The sequence below is a fragment of the Cynocephalus volans genome, chromosome 12 (assembly GCF_027409185.1).
Source record: "Cynocephalus volans isolate mCynVol1 chromosome 12, mCynVol1.pri, whole genome shotgun sequence".
In the NCBI taxonomy this organism is placed as follows: Eukaryota; Metazoa; Chordata; class Mammalia; order Dermoptera; family Cynocephalidae; genus Cynocephalus; species Cynocephalus volans.
The window spans coordinates 21,911,588-21,931,442 of record NC_084471.1 but is presented as its reverse complement, the minus strand read 5'-3'; the positions used below and the strand labels follow the sequence as shown (position 1 = coordinate 21,931,442).

The 19,855-nt window shown below is 33.2% G+C and overlaps 2 protein-coding genes across 2 annotated transcripts in view; one reads left to right on the top strand and one right to left on the bottom strand.

The window, feature by feature from the left end:
* Positions 1-12,215, top strand: part of PARPBP (PARP1 binding protein) — an 86,583-nt gene extending 74,368 nt beyond the window's left edge. The window contains exons 10-11 of the mRNA XM_063074702.1: positions 11,165-11,300; positions 11,779-12,215. Of these exons, the coding sequence (XP_062930772.1) occupies positions 11,165-11,300; positions 11,779-12,119 (477 nt within the window). The 3' untranslated portion in view covers positions 12,120-12,215. The remainder of the gene's footprint in view (positions 1-11,164; positions 11,301-11,778) is intronic.
* Positions 12,216-12,505: 290 nt separating this feature from the next.
* PMCH (pro-melanin concentrating hormone) lies at positions 12,506-13,937 on the bottom strand. The gene is made up of 3 exons (XM_063076251.1): positions 13,689-13,937; positions 13,143-13,341; positions 12,506-12,555 (listed from the first exon to the last, which is right to left on the bottom strand). Exons 1-3 carry the CDS (start codon positions 13,935-13,937, stop codon positions 12,506-12,508), a joined length of 498 nt encoding a protein of 165 aa, XP_062932321.1.
* Between the last annotated feature and the right edge of the window lie 5,918 nt (positions 13,938-19,855).

Sequence of the window (19,855 nt, the reverse complement as noted above, 5' to 3'; positions counted from 1 at the left end):
GTACAAAATAACAGTGAATAGGTAATATGGACAAGGTGAAAGAAAGTATGTCTTTTGTGGTTTTAAGGAACAGAGTTGTTTTTTGTAGGAGTTTTATTGTAAGGATATGTGCTTGAGAATCTGAGAAAGGCGGAATATTTAAGAACTCATAAGTGAATGGTGTATGTAAAGCAGATTAATGACTTCAGCTGCATGGTTTTCTATACTTGAATATGATATAGCTTTTCTCTGCACGTATATTTCTTTTTCTGTACCAACTTGTTTCCTTACTCTATTGAACAGAGTAGTTTACTCTGGTTGTGTTTTTCTGTCTCAAACCTTTTGTGCTTAGAGTGATTTAGCTGTTCTTTGCAAGTCTACTTCTGTTATTTCTGTATTATAACGTTTCCTTACTCTCTGTTAAAGAGAGTAATGTCTATTCTGTGCATTATTTTCTAACTCCAAGCTTTTGCATACTTATGGTTTCTGTTCTCTCATAGCTTCTGCTTTCATACGCTTGTCATAGTTTGTTAGTTTACTTCATTAATTAATTCATTCAACAAACGTGTTAAATACCTGCTAGATTCCAGGCTGTGTCCTAGGTCCTGGAGTTATATCAGTGAACAAAGCATAGAGAAACTCCTGTCCTAATGGACAAGACTTCCCCAAATATTTTTGCAACCAAAGTGCAAAAATATAAATGGAAGTCCCTGACCTACCCCAAACCTCTTTTGACCCCAGTTTTCTTGTTTCATGTTCTGAAGAACACTTTGCCAGGAGGCAGTATACCCCAATCCTATGACCCTTGGTATACACAGTCAACTCTTGAGTCGAGAGAAAGAGGCTAGTGCCAGCTCAGTGTGTTGGGGTCCCACTGGAACAGAATCTAAAAGGGGGGTCGTGTTTTCCTCGTAGGCATGTCTGAGGCCTTGTGGATTCCTCACCCTCTGGGGAGGGAAGGACCATAGACAGGCCAGAGTGGGCAACCAGTTGCCAAACTCTAAGGGTTTTAATGTTCATGGAGATTACATTTTAGTTGGGAGAAGCCCAAGACCCGAGGCAACCACACACACAAGGCACTAGAGGCTAACTGAGCAGTCACGGAGGGAGCCATACGAAATTGGCAACCACGGCAACATCCTAGTTAGTCATTAGTCTCAAACCGGTGAACTGTGAAACCCCCTGCCACAATGAATAAACACCAAAAAAAAAGATAACAGAAATACAAAAAATCAAGAAAGTACACCACCAAAAGTTAATAAATCTCAAACTCTAGATCCTATAGAACAAGAAGCCCTTGAAATGACTGACAAGGAATTTCGAGTGATAATTCTAAGGAAACTGAATGAGATACAAGAAAACTCAGCTAGACATCATGATGAAATGAGGAAAAGTATACAGGATCTGAAAGAGGAAATGTACAAGGAAATCAATGTCCTGAAAAAAAATGTAGCAGAACTTGCTGAACTGAAGAAGTTATTCAACGAAATAAAAAACACAACGGAGAGTTTAACCAGCAGGCTTGTCAAAGTTGAAGAGAGAACCTCTGAACTTGAAGATGGGCTGTTTGAAATAACACAAGCAGACAAAAAGAAAGAAAAAAGAATCAAGGACATTGAAGAAAATCTGAGAGAGATATCAGACAACCATAAGCGATCAAATATCCGAGTCATGGGTATTCCAGAAGGGGAGGAATATGGAGATTGCATTGAAAACATATTCAACAAAATAGTGGCAGAAAACTTCCCAGGTATAGGAAAAATCACAGATCTTCAGATCCAGGAAGCTCAACGATCTCCAAATGTATTCAACCCAAAAAGACCTTCTCCAAGACATGTCATAGTCAAATTGGCAAAACTCAGAGACAAAGAGAGAATCTTAAAAGCTGCAACAGAGAAGCGTCAAATCACCTATAAGGGAGCCCCAATCAGGTTAACATCAGACTTTTCATCACAAACCCTAAAAGTCAGAAAGGAATGGGATGATATTTTCAAAATACTAAAAGACAAAGATTGCCAGCCAAGAATACTCTACCCTGCAAGGCTATCCTTCCGAAATGAGGGGCAAATAGTATATTTCTCAGACAAACAAAAACTGCGGGAGTTCACTACCACAAGACCACCCTTACAAGAAATCCTCAAGGGAGTACTGGGTTTGGTTCCTGAAAAATAACTACCACTGCCATAAAAACCCAAGAAAAATCTAAACCCGCTAGTATAATAAAAATGGCAATCAGGAAGAGAAAACAAGCTCAGAAAAACACTATCTACATCCTAAGGAACCAACTAACACAGAAACCAAACAGTAAATCAGAAAGCAAGGAACAAAAGACACCTAAGACAACCAAACAACCAATAAAATGCTAGGAACAAATCAACACCTTTCAATAACAACTCTTAATGTAAAAGGCTTAAATTCCCCAATCAAAAGACACAGACTGGCTGACTGGATCGAAAAGGAGGACCCAACTATATGCTGCCTACAAGAGACCCACCTCACCCATAAAGATTCACACAGACTAAGAGTGAAAGGATGGAAAAAGATTTACCATGCAAACAGAAAAGAAAAACGAGCTGGAGTAGCTATTCTTATATCTGACAAAATAGACTTTAAACTAAAAACCATAAAAACAGACAATGAGGGACACTACTTAATGATAAGAGGACTGATCCATCAAGAAGACATAACAATCATAAATATGTACGCACCCAATGTTGGAGCAGCCAGATTTATAAAACAAACTCTATTAGACCTAAAGAAGGAGATAGACACTAATACCATAATAGCAGGGGACCTGAACACCCCACTGTCAATATTAGACAGATCATCTAGGCAAAGAATCAGTAGAGAAACACAAGATCTAAACAAGACTCTAGACCAATTGGAATTGGCAGATATCTACAGAACATTCCACCCAACAACCTCAGAATATTCATTCTTCTCAGCAGCACATGGATCATTCTCCAGGATAGATCACATATTAGGTCACAAATCAAGTCTCAATAAATTCAAAAAAAATTGCAATTATCCCATGTATCCTCTCAGACCACAATGGATTAAAACTAGAAATTAATAACAAACGAAACTCTGGAAACTATACAAACACATGGAAATTAAACAGCATTCTACTTAATGACATATGGGTCCAAGAAGAAATCAAGCAGGAAATCAAAAAATTTATTGAAACTAATGAAAACAATGATACATCATACCAAAACCTGTGGGATACTGCAAAAGCAGTATTGAGGGGAAAATTTATTGCATTAAACGCTCACTTCAGAAGAATGGAAAGATGGCAAGTGAACAACCTAACACTTCACCTTAAAGAACTAGAAAAACAAGAACAATCCAAACCTCAAGTTAGCAGACGGAAAGAAATCATTAAGATCAGAGCAGAACTGAATGAAATTGAAAACCAAAAAACAATTCAAAAGATCAATGAATCAAAAAGTTGGTTTTTTGAAAAGATAAATAAAATCGACAAACCATTAGCATGGCTAACAAAAAAAAGAAGAGAGAAGACTCAAATAACAAAAATTAGAAATGAAAAAGGCGATATTACAACTGATTCATCTGAAATACAAGGAATCATTTGAGACTACTATAAACAACTATACACCAACAAATTTGAAAATCTGGAGGAAATGGATAAATTTCTGGACACACACAAGCTCCCAAAACTGAACCGTGAAGACGTAGAAAATTTGAACAGACCAATAACAATAAAGGAGATTGAAGCTGTTATCAGAAGGCTCCCAACAAAGAAAAGCCCAGGACCAGATGGATTCACAGCAGAATTTTACCAAACATTCAAACAGGAATTGACACCGATTCTTTACAAACTATTCCAAAAGATTGAAATGGACGCAAATCTCCCAAACTCATTCTATGAAGCAAACATCATCCTGATACCAAAACCAGGTAAAGATATAACCAAAAAAGAAAACTACAGGCCAATATCCTTGATGAATATAGATGCAAAAATCCTCACTAAAATACTAGCAAACAGAATACAGCAACACATACGTAAATTTATTCATCACGATCAAGTGGGATTCATCCCAGGGATGCAAGGTTGGTTCAACATATGCAAATCAATAAATGTGATACACCATATTAATAAACTCAAACACAAGGACCATATGATCATCTCTATAGATGCTGAAAAAGCATTTGATAAAGTTCAGCACTCATTCATGACAAAGACCCTCTATAAGTTAGGTATAGAGGGAAAGTATCTCAACATAATTAAAGCCATATATGCCAAACCCACAGCCAATATCATCCTGAATGGGGAAAAGCTGAAAGCTTTTCCTTTAAGAACAGGAACCAGACAAGGATGCCCACTCTCACCACTCCTATTCAACATAGTGTTGGAAGTACTAGCCAGAGCAATCAGAGAAGAGAAGGAAATAAAGGGCATCCAGATTGGAAAAGATGAAGTCAAACTGTCCCTGTTTGCAGATGACATGATCCTATATATAGAACAGCCTAAAACCTCTACAAAAAAACTGTTGGAATTGATAAATGATTTCAGCACAGTAGCAGGATACAAAATCAACACTCAAAAATGAGTAGCATTTTTTTTTCTCCAATAGTGAACATGCAGAACGAGAAATCAAGAAAGCCTGCCCATTTACAATAGCCACCAAAAAAATAAAATACTTAGGAATTGAGTTAACCAAGGAGGTGAAAAATCTCTATAATGAGAACTACAAACCACTGCTGAGAGAAATTAGAGAGGATACAAGAAGATGGAAAGATATCCCATGCTCTTGGATTGGAAGAATCAACATAGTGAAAATGTCCATACTACCCAAAGTGATATACAAATTCAATGCAATCCCCATCAAAATTCCAAAGACATTTTTCTCAGAAATGGAAAAAACTATCCAGACATTTATATGGAACAATAAAAGACCACGCATAGCCAAAGCAATGCTGAGCAAAAAAAATAAAGCTGGAGGCATAACACTACCTGACTTTAAGCTATACTACAAAGCTATAATAACCAAAACAGTATGGTACTGGCATAAAAACAGACACACTGACCAATGGAATAGAATAGAGAATCCAGAAATCAACCCACACACTTACTGTCAGCTGATCTTTGACAAAGGCACCAAGCCTATTCAGTGGCGAAGGGACTGCCTCTTCAGCAAATGGTGCTGGGATAACTGGATATCCATATGCAGGAAAATGAAACTAGATCCATACCTCTCGCCGTATACTAAAATCAACTCAAAATGGATTAAGGATTTAAATATACACCCTGAAACAATAAAACTTCTTAAAGAAAACATAGGAGAAACACTCCAGGAAGTAGGACTGGGCACAGACTTCATGAATACGACCCCAAAAGCACGGGCAACCAAAGGAAAAATAAACAAATGGGATTATATCAAACTAAAAAGCTTCTGCACAGCAAAAGAACCAATTAAAAGAGTTAAAAGACAACCAACAGAGTGGGAGAAAATATTTGCAAAATATTCATCTGACAAAGGATTAATATACAGAATATATAAGGAACTCAAACAACTGTACAAGAATAAAACAAGCAACCCAATTAAAAAATGGGCAAAAGAGCTAAGCAGGCATTTCTCTAAGGAAGATATACAAATGGCCAACAGACATATGAAAAAATGCTCAACATCACTCAGCATCTGGGAAATGCAAATCAAAACGACATTGAGATACCATCTAACCCCAGTTAGGATGGCTAAAATCCAAAAGACTCTGAACGATAAATGCTGGCGAGGCTGCGGAGAGAAAGGAACTCTCATACATTGTTGGTGGGACTGCAAAATGGTGCAGCCTCTATGGAAAATGGTATGGAGGTACCTCAAACAATTGCGGAGAGATCTAACATACGACCCAGCTATCCCACTGTTGGTAATATACCCAGAGGAATGTTAATCATCAAGTCGAAGGTATACCTGTTTCCCAATGTTTATCGCAGCACTCTTTACAATAGCCAAGAGTTGGAACCAGCCCAAATGCCCATCATCAGATGAGTGGATACGGAAAATGTGGTACATCTACACAATGGAATACTACTCAGCTATAAAAATGAATGAAATACTGCCATTTGCAACAACATGGATGGACCTTGAGAGAATTATATTAAGTGAAACAAGTCAGGCACAGAAAGAGAAATACCACATGTTCTCACTTATTGGTGGAAGCTAAAAATTAATATATAAATTCACACACACACACACACACACACACACACACACAAACCGGGGGGGGGGGAAGAAGATATAACAACCACAATTATTTGAAGTTGATACGACAAGCAAAGAGAAAGGATATTGTTGGGGGGGAGGGGGGAGGGAGAAGGGAGGGAGGTTTTGGTGATGGGGAGCAATAATCAGCCACAATGTATATCGACAAAATAAAATTTAAAAAAAAAAAAATTGTCCTAACATAATATGCTGTGTTCTAACACAATCAGCTTTGGCAGCATCTAGTCAAAGCCCAACCATGTGATACGTTTTTAGATTCACAGATTCATGAGAAGGCACCATCTTGTTTAATCAAGACACTGCAGAGCATATCAAAAGGACACATATGAATTATTTTTTCTCAAAGCACTGGTAGTGAAAGACTATTCCTTAAATTTTTCTGTTGCAGGCCAATAGTTTTTGTAAAATACAATGAAAATGAATTACTAGAAAATAATACTGAATATCAGCAAAATCAACATGCTATAAAAAACATCTGAGAGCATACTCTCAATTTCTATACTCACAAACCGGCACCAGTCCCTAGGCCATGTCTTGCACAGCACTGTTCTTAAATGTTCTTGTTATTTTATCCCAGACATGTGTGTGCATCACTGTCATACCCAGGAGAGGGAGGAGGGAGCAGTCCACCTGGTGCAGGCAATGGGAAGTTGTGTTGTCTGCAGAGAAGTTTAAAACAATCATATTACTGACTAAAAGTCAGTCTACTTTTTGTTATCATCATTCACCAGCAATTCTAAACAATGTCAGTGATAAAATACTTCTCCCCTCACAAAACATCTTTTCTGTACAGAACCTACTGTTTGCACTTTAATCAGTTCTGTCGTTGTGCCCCACATGGTCTCTAGTTTCTCTACACTCTCTGTTATCGAATAGGATATACTACTTTATTAAGAGTCTGACCAATTCATAAAACAATGGAAGGTTTTTCTTGACTGTTCAGATATTAAATTTCTTTAATATGTCTCTGTTTTTAACAATAGCACTGTCATTGTTAATTAACATTTGGCTTATGAAATCAACTGTAAAAAAAAAAAATGAGTGGTTGTATAAAGATAATTTTACTACTCAGGTAAAAAATATTTTCTTTTTGCTATTTAGCAAAGTAAATAGAATTTCAATGATGAAGAAATAGATTATTTGATATATTTACAAATTCATGTGCCATTAATGATACCAAATCTCTTTTCTTTTGAAAATGTGCTAATGTAAGAATAAAAAGATAAATTTACAATCTTTATTTTTAGTTACATATTTAATAGATATGTTAAGAATAATTTCCTTTTTCAAACTTGAGGATATATTTATCAGTATAATGGGGGCTTAGAACTTTCATTTTCTTATTAATACAGCTAACTCTGACAGTCTGGGACTTTTCAATGTTTTGACTCATTCATTTTAATTTAACTGGAGTCAGGCTTTCCTATGTGAATACTATTTTCCTCAAACTGGGAACCTACTAATAATTTCACTTTAAAAAGAGCTTGTGGCAAAAGGACTTTTCTAATTCTTGGCCAGTTTGAAGTTCATTGCAATTTTACTGTGGATAGAAATCTTTCCAAAGAGGGGAAAACACTTTACAAAGGAAAACTTTCAGTCTGTTTCTCTCATGTGACTTGAACATAAAGTGATTTTAACAGCCATGTATGAATCTGGACATTATTCTTAGTTGTTTAGTACTTCAAAAGCACTTTCAAGAGAGAATTGTTTTGCTTATTTGTGATTCCAAATCAAATACACAGAGAGATTTGGGAGATTTGTAACAGGAAGTAATCTCAATTTTATGTAGCCACTAATCTTGTGCAGAAAAATTCAACTTTTATAAACAAAGGAAAAGCAATCTCTTTTAAGTTACAAATAATAACTATGTAGTATCTACAGACATCTCTAGAGTTTATGTAGCTGTTTTACATTTTTTACTTTATATAATTCTGACAATTCTGAGGTAAATATTATTTTCATTTATGTGTGGATAAGTGCGAGGTATAATGCTTATGATTATCCAGTTAATAAGTAATAAGGCCACTATTAGAACCCGGGTCCTTTGACTACAAATCTGATGCTTTTCCCATCAGATCATCTTGTCTTTTTGTGCTGCTTTCTTAGCAGGACATCACATTGTTGACTCCAGTCAAGTTCATTATCAATTAAAATCTCCAGGTCTTTTTCATATGTTGTTTTTAAGTTAGGTTCTCCTAGTTCTGTACATCTGTAATTGATATTTTTGGACTTAAATGCAGGACCTTGTTTATCCCCCTCTATTTTCATCTTATTTTCTACTTTTGGTTCTAGCCATCTGAAATCTTTTCAGTCTTGATTCTGTTATCCAATTTATTTGTTATTCCTTCCAGCTGTGTGCCAACAGCAAATTTTATGAGTAGAATATCTTTGTGATTATAGAAGCCATCCTAATAATCTCTTTAGTATAATGTTTGCTTATCACCTAGATGGAATATAATAAGTAGTAGTTGATAAAAAAGATTTTTGTACAGAGCAGGGAAAAGAAAACCCATATACAAGTATAAATGTTTTATAAAAAGAAAAAAAAAAAACTCTGTAACTACACTCAGTTATTTCTTTTGGACATAAGTATTCCAAGATCACCATAGACCTTTTGTATTTATTTTTCATGTTTTGATATATTTATTGATAGTCTTTTTCATGGCGAAGTGGTTAATTAGTTTCGTTTCACATCTGAACCTGTTTTAAGTTCTTTAAGAATCCATTGCCTTGTAACTCTAGTTTTCTGAAATCATCCTGTGGTCACTAAGGACTCTACAGTTTGAGCTGTGGCACTTATTTCGTGACTTTATTTATGTAGCAAACCAAGATTTTAATTTAGATTGTATGTTAAATATTTAAAATAACAGAGCTTTCTAAAGAAATTTTTATTCATGCTAAACATGACATTGAGAAAACATCAGTTGTCTGTACTAAATAATCTAATTACCGTATTTTTAGAGTGTTTTATGTGTGGTGCTGATGAAGATTTTGTAGTGGGAAGGTAATGCCCAAGTCACCTGTAGCCATCCCTATCTGGGTACTAGTGATCCAAGCCAGCCAGTTAGCACCCATTTGCCTGCATGGTCTTACCATACTCTTTGTAATATAAGCAATAACTCTGGTGAAATGAAAGAGATGTGTGGAAAGATAATGCCACTGGTTAGTACTGGTTTTGCAGATGGAGATAAAAGTTCATAGATAATGTTGTTGCAGTAATGAAATGGTGTAATATAATGTTGAGTTCATTTTATTAATAAAATTTATTTTAATAGCTTTGTCAATTGCTTTAATTCTTTTTGTTTGTAGGATTAATAAATTCAGAAAGAGGTACTTAAAATCTTTGGTTATATTTTAGGGTATCTTGTGGTAGAAACGATAATAGGAGTTGCATTAAGGGGATTAATGAAGGTTGTAGTCCCATTCATTATCAAGAGCCTACTCTATTTCACTTTTTAAAAAAAAGTTTTTTGTTCTTGTACATGTTTACATTTTTTTCAATTTTGTGCATTTTTGTGCTTAAGAGGACGATAAACTCCAATTGTTTAATGCTTTATTCAAGCACATGAAACATAATTTTTATTGATTTGGGAAATGAAGGCTTTCACAGACTCCATTAGTCAGAAAGACAGAAAATTTGTAATCCTAAAAAACTCGCTTTTATGAAGCATTTGGACAGGAGACTATTCTACTTTCTTCTAAATCATCATTAGTGAATTTTACTGCCATCATCTTTGCAACATCTGAGTGAATTAATGTACTGATCTCTCTGAATATATAATATAATGTATAACTAGTGATTATATAACACAAAGCTGTGCTGTTTTAGATTTTATGGACTTTATCAATAATACTCTGTCAGTAATGTTCAGCATAATGTAGTTATACTTTGAAGTATTAGATTTTTGAATTGTTGAAGTCTTCTTTATTGAATCATTTATTTGAAATTTAAACTTTGTCTATTTCTGAAAAGGATTTGAGGTGACTTCTAATTATTTGGAAAAACCTCGCCATTATACTTGAATGGTATTACACATCAGGTATAATTGTTGAAATTTGCATATCTGTGTAGGCTATTTTTTTATGAAATTAATTTCTATTCCTGAAATGGCTCACTCACTTTGTGTTTGCAGAATACATTTCTAAAACTACTTTTTTGGCATCCTTTTCAATGATTAAGAATTAAATGTATCTTTCTAATTTTCTCCTATTTATGTTGAAAGTTAGGCCCTCCTATTTGAGGTTTGAAGATAAATACCAGAGTATATTTTGAATTTTTGACCATTAAATCACTTGGTTGAATCTTCCTAGAATGATATATTTGAATCATCTTTTTTATTTTTCTATATACTCAAATTTTAACCAAGTGTGCCATTTTGTTTTATCACCATTTTGTTTTATCTTGCAGTTTACTTCTTTGCTAGTTTTTTTTGTTTGTTTTGATTTCTTCTAGTTTTCTTTTTTTGTCTTAGCATTTCTCACTTCCTCAATTTCTTCTTTACTTTCATATGCTATTTTTTTCCAAAAGGCTTATGCTCTGTTTCTTAGGATGAAGGACTTGTATTTTTCTATGATTATGTATATAATGTGTAGTATTATTTCACTCATAATAAAACTCACTCTCCAGAGCAGCCCAGACACAGTATGTGTAAGAAAGGCCTCTGAAGAGTCTCAAATTGATTTTTTTTTATAACTGTTACAAAAAATATAAAAAACAAACATAAAGCCAGTATTGCTGAAAAGAACAAAATACTAGCTATAGAAATGAAAGAGTTTGCAAACCACGACACGTAAAATGTTTGAAGTTCCCAATGAATACCAGAATATTTAAGAGAACATTTTATTGATACTTTGATTACTATGGATTGTGTATCTATTTAGATGAAAAAATAAATAAAGATAAAGAACAGATTTCATATTTCCTTTTCTATTACCAGATGAGGCAAACCTTAATTAGATCCCAGTTTGCTTGTACTTATAAAGATGACGGCATGATAAACAAGGATAAATGGAATAATGTTAATTCAGCATTAAAGCCTTTGTGTGTTCTTCACATGGAAAATGACCTTTCTGGTAATTGACTGTATTTGAGCATTAAATGACTATTTAATCCTATTCTACAAATTGATTTTAACTTAAGTAAAACTAGATTGTTTTTGCAAAGTTCTATGAAATGTAAAGATTTGTGTTTTTGAAGATCTGGGTTTATTTAAAAAGTTAAATCTAAGTTCAAATTTGTGGATAGGAATAGGATACAGTTTGATTTAATTAAAATATAGTTAAATAATTTGTAGCGTTTGTTTAAGGATTAAATGTCATGCATTCAAACAAATATTTGTTGGTAGGAATGAGAGAGGTGGTATAGTAAAATAAAATGTAATGCAATAGTAATGTAGCTGTGTTTGTAATCATATATATAATTTATAGCATTTTATTGTAAATCATAATTTTGAATATTCTTTAGCCATTTTTAAGGTTTATTGTAAAATTTTCATGAATAATAATACTAAATATTATATAATTCCTTTCTCCTTTTTATCTTGCATAACAGAGAGTGTAAATTCATCTATTGGAAGATCAACAATTGGAACAAGTTCTGGAAATGTTCATCTGGACAGAAGTAAAAGTGAAAAAGTATCAAGAAAATCAAGTAGTCAGACAGGAAATAAAAGTTCAAAAAGGGAACACGTGGATTTAGATGATGAAAATATTCTCTGTGATAATGGAAATGAACTACCTCAACATAAAAGTGTTAAGATACCAAAGACATCAAACAATTTGCAGAATAAATTGGATGGCAAACTAGCCAAAGTAGCAAAAGGCAGTAAGTGTACTGGTAAGGACAAGTTGATTACTGGCCAGACAAAGTTAACTCAGTTTTTTACACTATGAATTTGTCTTATATGTATATGTAAGACTATTCACCAAAGGCATAAATATAATTTTTAAGAGATCAAGGTATAAATTATGATGCTTTATTATTTTGGTCTGGAGTGTATGTGAAGTTAATACGTTAAGCATTGTTCAAAAATACTAATAAGTTATATAGCATCCTCAACAACAACAAAATACTAGTAAGTCATAATTATGCAGAATTTTCACAAAGTTTAATGCACAGAAAAAGCATATCATTTAGGTTACTGATATTTCTTAAAACTGCTTTCTTTTAAAACAGACTTTTACAATAACACATAAGTTAGGGTAACATCAAGGACTATTCCCCCCATTGGCAATTAAATGATTTTTTCTTCTGAAAAGATGATGTGGACCAACAGGTATCAGACTTGCCAACAAGGTCGGTAGACTCTTCCCAGCATACACCTGAGCACTGATGGGGGAAAAAAAGTTTAAATTGTTTAAAGGACTATAATTATCACAAAATTTATTAGGAAAAAAAGAGAATGCATCTAGTATAACTAATTTTGAGTAAACCAAAATTTCAATAACTAATTAAATGTTTTTTATCCGACACTTTTGCAGCGGTTACTTAATATCATCTGTAATTGGTATTACAAGGTCTTATTTGGCTTTGTTATGATTGGATTCCATTATCTCACACACACACACACACACACACACACATACACACACACACACACACACACACACACACACAAAAACCTGGGGGGGGGGGAAGAAGATATAACAACCACAATTATTTGAAGTTGATAGGACAAGCAAACAGAAAGGGCATTGTTGGGGGGGAGGGGGGAGGGAGAAGGGAGGGAGGTTTTGGTGATGGGGAGCAATAATCAGCTACAATGTATATCGACAAAATAAAATTTAAAAAATAAAAAATAAAAAATAAAAAAAACAAAACAAACAAAAACAAACAAACAAAAAATGATTGGATTCCATTAAATTCAGTTTTATGTTATTAAGATGTAAGAATTGAATTTTAAAAAGACTACTCACTGTCAAAATCTCTCCTTCCAATAGGAAATTTAGCCGAGTTTTCTTCATCTCCAATCTCTCTCTTTTCTTGTGTTGATTCAGTATTCCGAACTCCATTCTCAGCTGGAAAAGCTACAGATCCTTTTAATGTAAGATAAGGTTTTATAGCCAGATTCAGTGGCAGACCATGATTTAAGAAATTATGTTTGGAGCCTGCGTTCTGTGAAGAGAAGGTTGATTTGTATTTTAGCTGTCTTACTGGGAATGGAACTATAAAACAATGGTATAATATTCTTACTGAGCAATTTAAAGATGCTCTGCACTATTTTTACCCTTTAAAAATAGTTTAAGTACAAGTTTATTGGGTAAAAAACCTCTTGGATTATAGGTGTTCTTCAGGATGAAAGGACCACTTGGTATGTATGAAATTTCAGCAGTTGTACTAATGAATATTTGACTATTTGAATATACCCCTGTTTATAAAAGTATCAATTTTGCTTTTCAGAGGATTTATAAAAATCATTTAAATTTTCATTGAAATAAAGGACAAGTCACATTGCCACTTACCTTTGAAATTTTGTTTTCGTCGTCGTTTACAAAACTGCTCTCATCATTTTTATATTGTTCCAGGGAAGGAGCAACAACTGATTTTTCTGCATTATCTTCCTTTTGAAAGGCTTTCCCCAGCCTGAATGTATTAAATACCATGTCATCTTCTAAATTTCTTATTGACTTGGATGCTGAAAATAAAATACCTTGAGAAAACAAAGAAAACGTTAGTATTAATATGTAAGAAGGAAAACCCATTTTTGCCATTCTTAGTTCAATATTTGCATAGAGTCAAACCAAGGATGTGTAAAATGAAGAAAAATTTCTCAGTCGACCTGCTTGGTAAATTATTTCCTACCTTTATATATTTTCTGGCTTGAATGGAAAGCACTTCAAAGACTTACACTTTTCATCATTTTAGAAATGACTCATCAGATAGAGGCTAACCTTTTGTATAGCTGCTAATACCTACATTGTTTTGGTTTTAGTAGCATCTTGTTTATTTTGAGTGAATTTTCTCAGAATCTGATTAAGACCCGTGATAGAATGCTTTCTCTTGAGTAGATTATAATCTCTTAAAAATGGGTTGTTATTAAGGAAGACCACAGGACATCAGGCTCTTTCTATATTATTTCCTTCTGTGTTTTTTCTGATTAAGATGTTAAAACTCAAGTTTTTCATTCAAGGATGATAAGGATAGAAGTTTTATTTCATTTTAATCCCGATTAAATTGACATAATCTTCAAAAAGTATTTTCTTTTATAAATACTTGAAATGGCCTTTGATGATTAAAGTACATATGCCTATCTGTATGAACAAAAAGTCTTTTGTGCTATATCTAAAATTGAACTGTCAGGTGTATTTTATCTCTGCATTTACAAAAGGATAATACTGGTATTTATTAATGAATTTAGCAATTAATGAATAAGAAATCCATGAAAAGAATATTTATGAGCTCCATAACTATTAATTTTGGGTGATGAATGTATATTGTATGATTTTTAATCACACATTTCAGTGTTATTTTCTAATTTTGACCCCAGTGAGTAAGACAGTACATTCTTTTATATGTCTTCTGGTAGAAATGTATAAGAGTTTTTCTAGGGTATATTTATTTATTCCTACATATGGAATTGTTGGGTCATGGAGTATGTGTATGTTCAGCTTTACTCATGCCAAAATGTCTTTCAGAATAGTATTAACCAATTTATGCTCCCACCAGCAAGTTATGAGAATTCCCATTATTCCATGTCCTAGCCAACACATGGTTATCTCATTGTCCTTTTAATTTGTACATTATTCCATGTCCTAGCCAACACTTGGTTATCTCATTGTCCATTTAATTTGTTTTTCCCTAATTACCAAAGAGATTGAGTGTCTTTTTATAAGTTTATGAACCATGTATCTTTCCTCTTATCTAAAATGTCTTTTTTTCTTTGTCCATTTTTCTACTGGGATGTCTTTCTCTCTCTCTCTCTCTCTCTCTCTTTTTTTTTTCTTTTTGTGGCTGGACAGTACTGGGATCCAAACTTGTGACCTTGGTGTTATAAGGCTGTGTGCTAACCAACTGAGTTAACCTGCCAGCATTTGGGATGTCTCTTTCTAATTGATTAATGGGAGTTTTTTTATATATTCAGGATATTATTTGTTATTTATATATGTTGCAAATGTTTTCTCTCAGTTTGTGCCTTGTCTTTTCAACCCTTTAGTGGTGGCTTTTGGTGAACCAAACTGTTTAATTTTAATGTTTAAATTGCTTCTTTTTTCTTTATGGTTAGTGCTTTTAATGTATTTTTTTTAAAGAAGTTCTTCCCAACCCTGAGATTATTAACATGTTTCCATATATCTTCTAAAAGTGTGAATGTTTTGACTTTGACATTTAGATTGTTAGTTAAGCTGTAATTTTGTGTATGATATAAGATAGAGATACATTTTAACTTTTTCCAATGTCCTTACACATTTCTTGAATAATTCATCCTGTCCCCACTAATATGCAATACCACCTCTACAGTATATCAGGTTTCTGTCTTTGTGTGTGTGTAGGGGGGTCCCTTTCTGAACTTTCTATTCTACTGCCACATCTACAGTGTTAATTAATATAACTTTAAAATAATTTCTGATATTTGGTAGGGCATGTTTCTTAGCCCTCTCTCTACTCACCTGTCAGTTTTTCTGCTACACTAGTTTCTTGGCTATTTTTGACCATTTCTTTTCAATATAAATCGTAAAATCAGCCTTTCAAGTTCTGTGAGAAAACTTAATGGGATTTTAGAGTATTTGCATTGGTTCTATAGATTAGTTTTGGAGAATTGACACCTTTAGGATAATTTATTTTATTTTTCATAGACATGGTACTTCTCTATATTTGTTTAGATATTCTCTAATTTTTTAATAACATATTATTTTCTTTATAAAGGCCTTGCATATCTTTGTTAAAGAATTATAATGCTTCATAATTTAATTATAAATCCTTAAATTTTTGGTTATTGAAAATGGTATTTTTCTTTAAATGACCTTTTCTAATATTGTTGATATGAGAACATGCAGTTTGGCTTTTGTGTAGTGATCTGATCTAGAAAGAAACTTCCTAAACTCTTTTTAATTCTAATAGTTTACAAATGTATGAATTCTTTTAGTGTTTTGATGCAGGCAGTTGATATAAATAATATAATAATGGCATTTTATTTCTTCCTTGTAAATCCATCTATATTGTGTGTGCTTGTGTGTTTGTGTGTTTGTCTGTGTGTATGTGTGTTCATACACACTTGCCAAAACCTCCAGTAGAAGTTGGAAATGAAGATAACAGATATCTTTGTAGTATTACTGGTTTTACAGAGAATGATTTTAATGTTTCATCATTGAGCATGACGTTTGCTGTAGGTTTCTTATAGATACTCTTTATAAAATACAGGATGTTCTCTTTTATTTCTGGCTTACTAGTAGTTTTTATTATGAATTGTTGCTGAATCTTATTGAATGCATTTTCTGTGTATATTGAGATGATAATATCATTTTCTACTTCAGTCTTTAGTAAGTTAAATGAACAGATTTTGCTAAACTAACCATGTGTTCACAAAACAAACCCTTCAATTATATTATTGGATTCAATTTGTCAGTATTTGATTTAGTACATTTCGCATTTATTATCATGACTGAGATTGATTTGCAACTTCCTTTTCCTGTATTGGCTTTGTCTGGGTTTGACATTAAGTTGTACTAAGTATATAAAATGAACTGATGATCAAATTTACTCTTTTTCTTTTCATTCCTGTTAAACTATTTGGGCTTGGTGTTTTCTTGGTGAGACTTTTTTTTTTTTTAAATGATTGATTTGCTTTCTTAAGTAGCTTTAAGAACATTCAACATTACTATTTCTTTTTTAGTTTGTTTTAGGAGTTTACATTATTTTATAATTTGTCTACTTCACTTAAATATATTTTCTTAGAAGTAGATGTAGTTAGCTGCTTATTCTCTTAGGAACTATTTAAATCTCATTAGGCAAATGTTTTCTGAGTATATTTATAAACAAAGGACTCTGAAATCCTCTGACTTCGCTGCTCATAGAGCTTCCTTATCTTTCTAATGTTGATAGTTGACCCCTGGTTTGTTTCCTAGGGTCTGAATTTGCTTGGAGGTGCGTGTTTAATCTGAAAAAGTCCTTATTAATGGTAACCTTTTCTCTTTGCTGCTGTTCAGGTAGTTTAATAAATATTAATAATTATGTATTTTGTTTTAAATTTCCACTGGATTAACTGATTTGGCTGATCTCACCCAAAATTGGGACCAAATCCAAACATTTTGAAGGTTTAGAAAAGTTAATGTTTTCCTTTATTTTGCTTAAACTGTCATAGTCTCTGAACATTATGAGGTTTTCCCATAACCATTTAATTATGGAGATAGTTTCCAATTTTTTTAAATGATAGCTTGTTTTAAAAAACATTGGTTACTCTGATGTGCAATGGAGCATAGTAGATTTCTTTTTTATTAATGCTGAAAATGAAATGTCTCCAAGCGATAGAAAGGAACTTTGAAGAAGAAAACTCTTGCCAGATGGGTTTGGGTGGTTCAGAAAATGCTGGAAAGGCAAAAGGTTTATATCAAATGTGATCTTCATTTTCTTAAGAAGTACTGCTAACACTGTATATTTGTAAATTGCTATTAAACTTCTCTTTCCTGCAATTAACATATCTTCGGTACATGATGCCAATAAATTCACTGCAAATCAAATGGCAATTGGTCATTTGTTTACCAGTATCCTGAATTTCTTAATGGCTAATTTTATGAGTGTAAAAACCAAGATTGCTGACTTATTTTATCAAAAGATAAAATTCCTTTTCAAATTTCTACAGTGAACAACCCATATACTTCCACCTAGATTCTGCCATCGACATTTACTCCTATACCTCTATCCTATTCCATCATTAATCATTTTTTCTTTTAATGCATTTCAAAATATATTGCTTGTATCGTACACGTTCTATTAAATACTTCAACATGCATATTATTAACTGGATTTAATATTTGTTTACAATTTTTTCTTTCGAGGTAAAATTTACAGAAAATGAAATGCATAAATCTTAAGTGTACATTTACTGAATTTTGACAGATGTGTACACCTATTTAACTCAGACTCTTTTTCAAGATGTAGGACATTGCCATCACTCTAGAAAGTTATGTCTTGCCTCTTTACAGTTTGTTTATACCACCATCCCCCCTCTACTTCTCACCCCAAACTTCTGCTCTTGATCTATTTGTCAGTCTTTATTGTAGCACCACATTTGATTACTACAACTTTATAGAAATATTGAAGTCAAGAGTATAAATGTCCCAACTTGGCTTATTTTCAAGACTGCTTTCGATATTCTAGGTCTCAACAAATTTTGTGTTTGCAACCATAAACTATATTTTGTGATCACACTGGAATTAAACTAGAAATCAAGAACAGGAAAATAACAGAAAATCTACAAATGTTTAGACGTTAAACAACACACTTGAATAATATGTGGTTCAAGAACGCAATCAGAAATTAGGAAATATTTTGAACTGAAAATAATGAATTTATGATATAACTGGTGGGATTCAGTTAATGTGGTTCTTAAAGGGAGATTTATAGCTCTAGAATGTATTTTAGAAAATAGAAAGATTGAAAAATCAATGACCTAACTCACTTCTTAAGGAATTAGAAAAGAACAGCAAAATAAAACCAAAGAAAGTAGAAGGAAGGAATTACTAAATATCAGAGCAGAAATTCATAAAATAGAAATCAATCGTACAATAGAAAAATTTAACACAGCCAAAGAACTGATAAATTTACTCAAGACTGATTAAGAAAGCAAGCAAGCATAAGTTGCTAGTGTCAGGAATGAAAAAGGGGCATTACTATAAATCTTTTAGTAATAAGAGAAAGAGATAGTAAGTGAAAATTGGGAACAACTTTTTGTTTTTTGAAAATAAATCAATGTTTAGAAATGAGTCAAGAAGGGCTGAGCTCGTGGCGCACTCAGTAGAGCTCCGGTGCCGGGAGCGCGACGACGCTCCTGCCACGGGTTCGGATCCTATATAGGAATGACCGGTGCACTCACTGGCTGAGTGCCCGTCACAAAAACGACAAAAAAAAAAAAAAAAAAGAAATGAGTCAAGAATTAGAAAACTTTTTCTGTGAAGGGTCAGCTAATAAACATTTTGGGCTTTCTAAGCCATACAAACACATTTATTCAACTGCAATTGAAACATAAAAGTAGCCATTCACAATATATAATGAATGAATGGGTATGATGGTGTCTCAATAAAACTTTATTTACAAATACACAGAGTCAGGTCACAGTTTACTGACACCTGAAATAGAAAAATGCTATAGAAAAAAGACAATTTACGAGACTGCCAGAAGAAAAAATAGGAAATTTCAATATTTCTATATTTATTAAAAAATTGAATTTATAAACTAAAAACCTTTGTCACAAAGAAAACTCAGTTGCTTTCCCTGATAAATTCTCCCAAACAATACTACCAATCTTCAAAAACCTCTATTAGAAAATAGAAAAAGAAAAACCACTTTGGTGGGAGAGGCCGGGGATTGGGGAGGTGTTGGTCAAAGGATAAAAAATTTCAGTTAGGAGTTTCAAGATGGCGGCGGCTGCGGCGGCTGGCGCGGAGTAGCTGAGGTGGAAAAGGTGGCCACTGGGCCT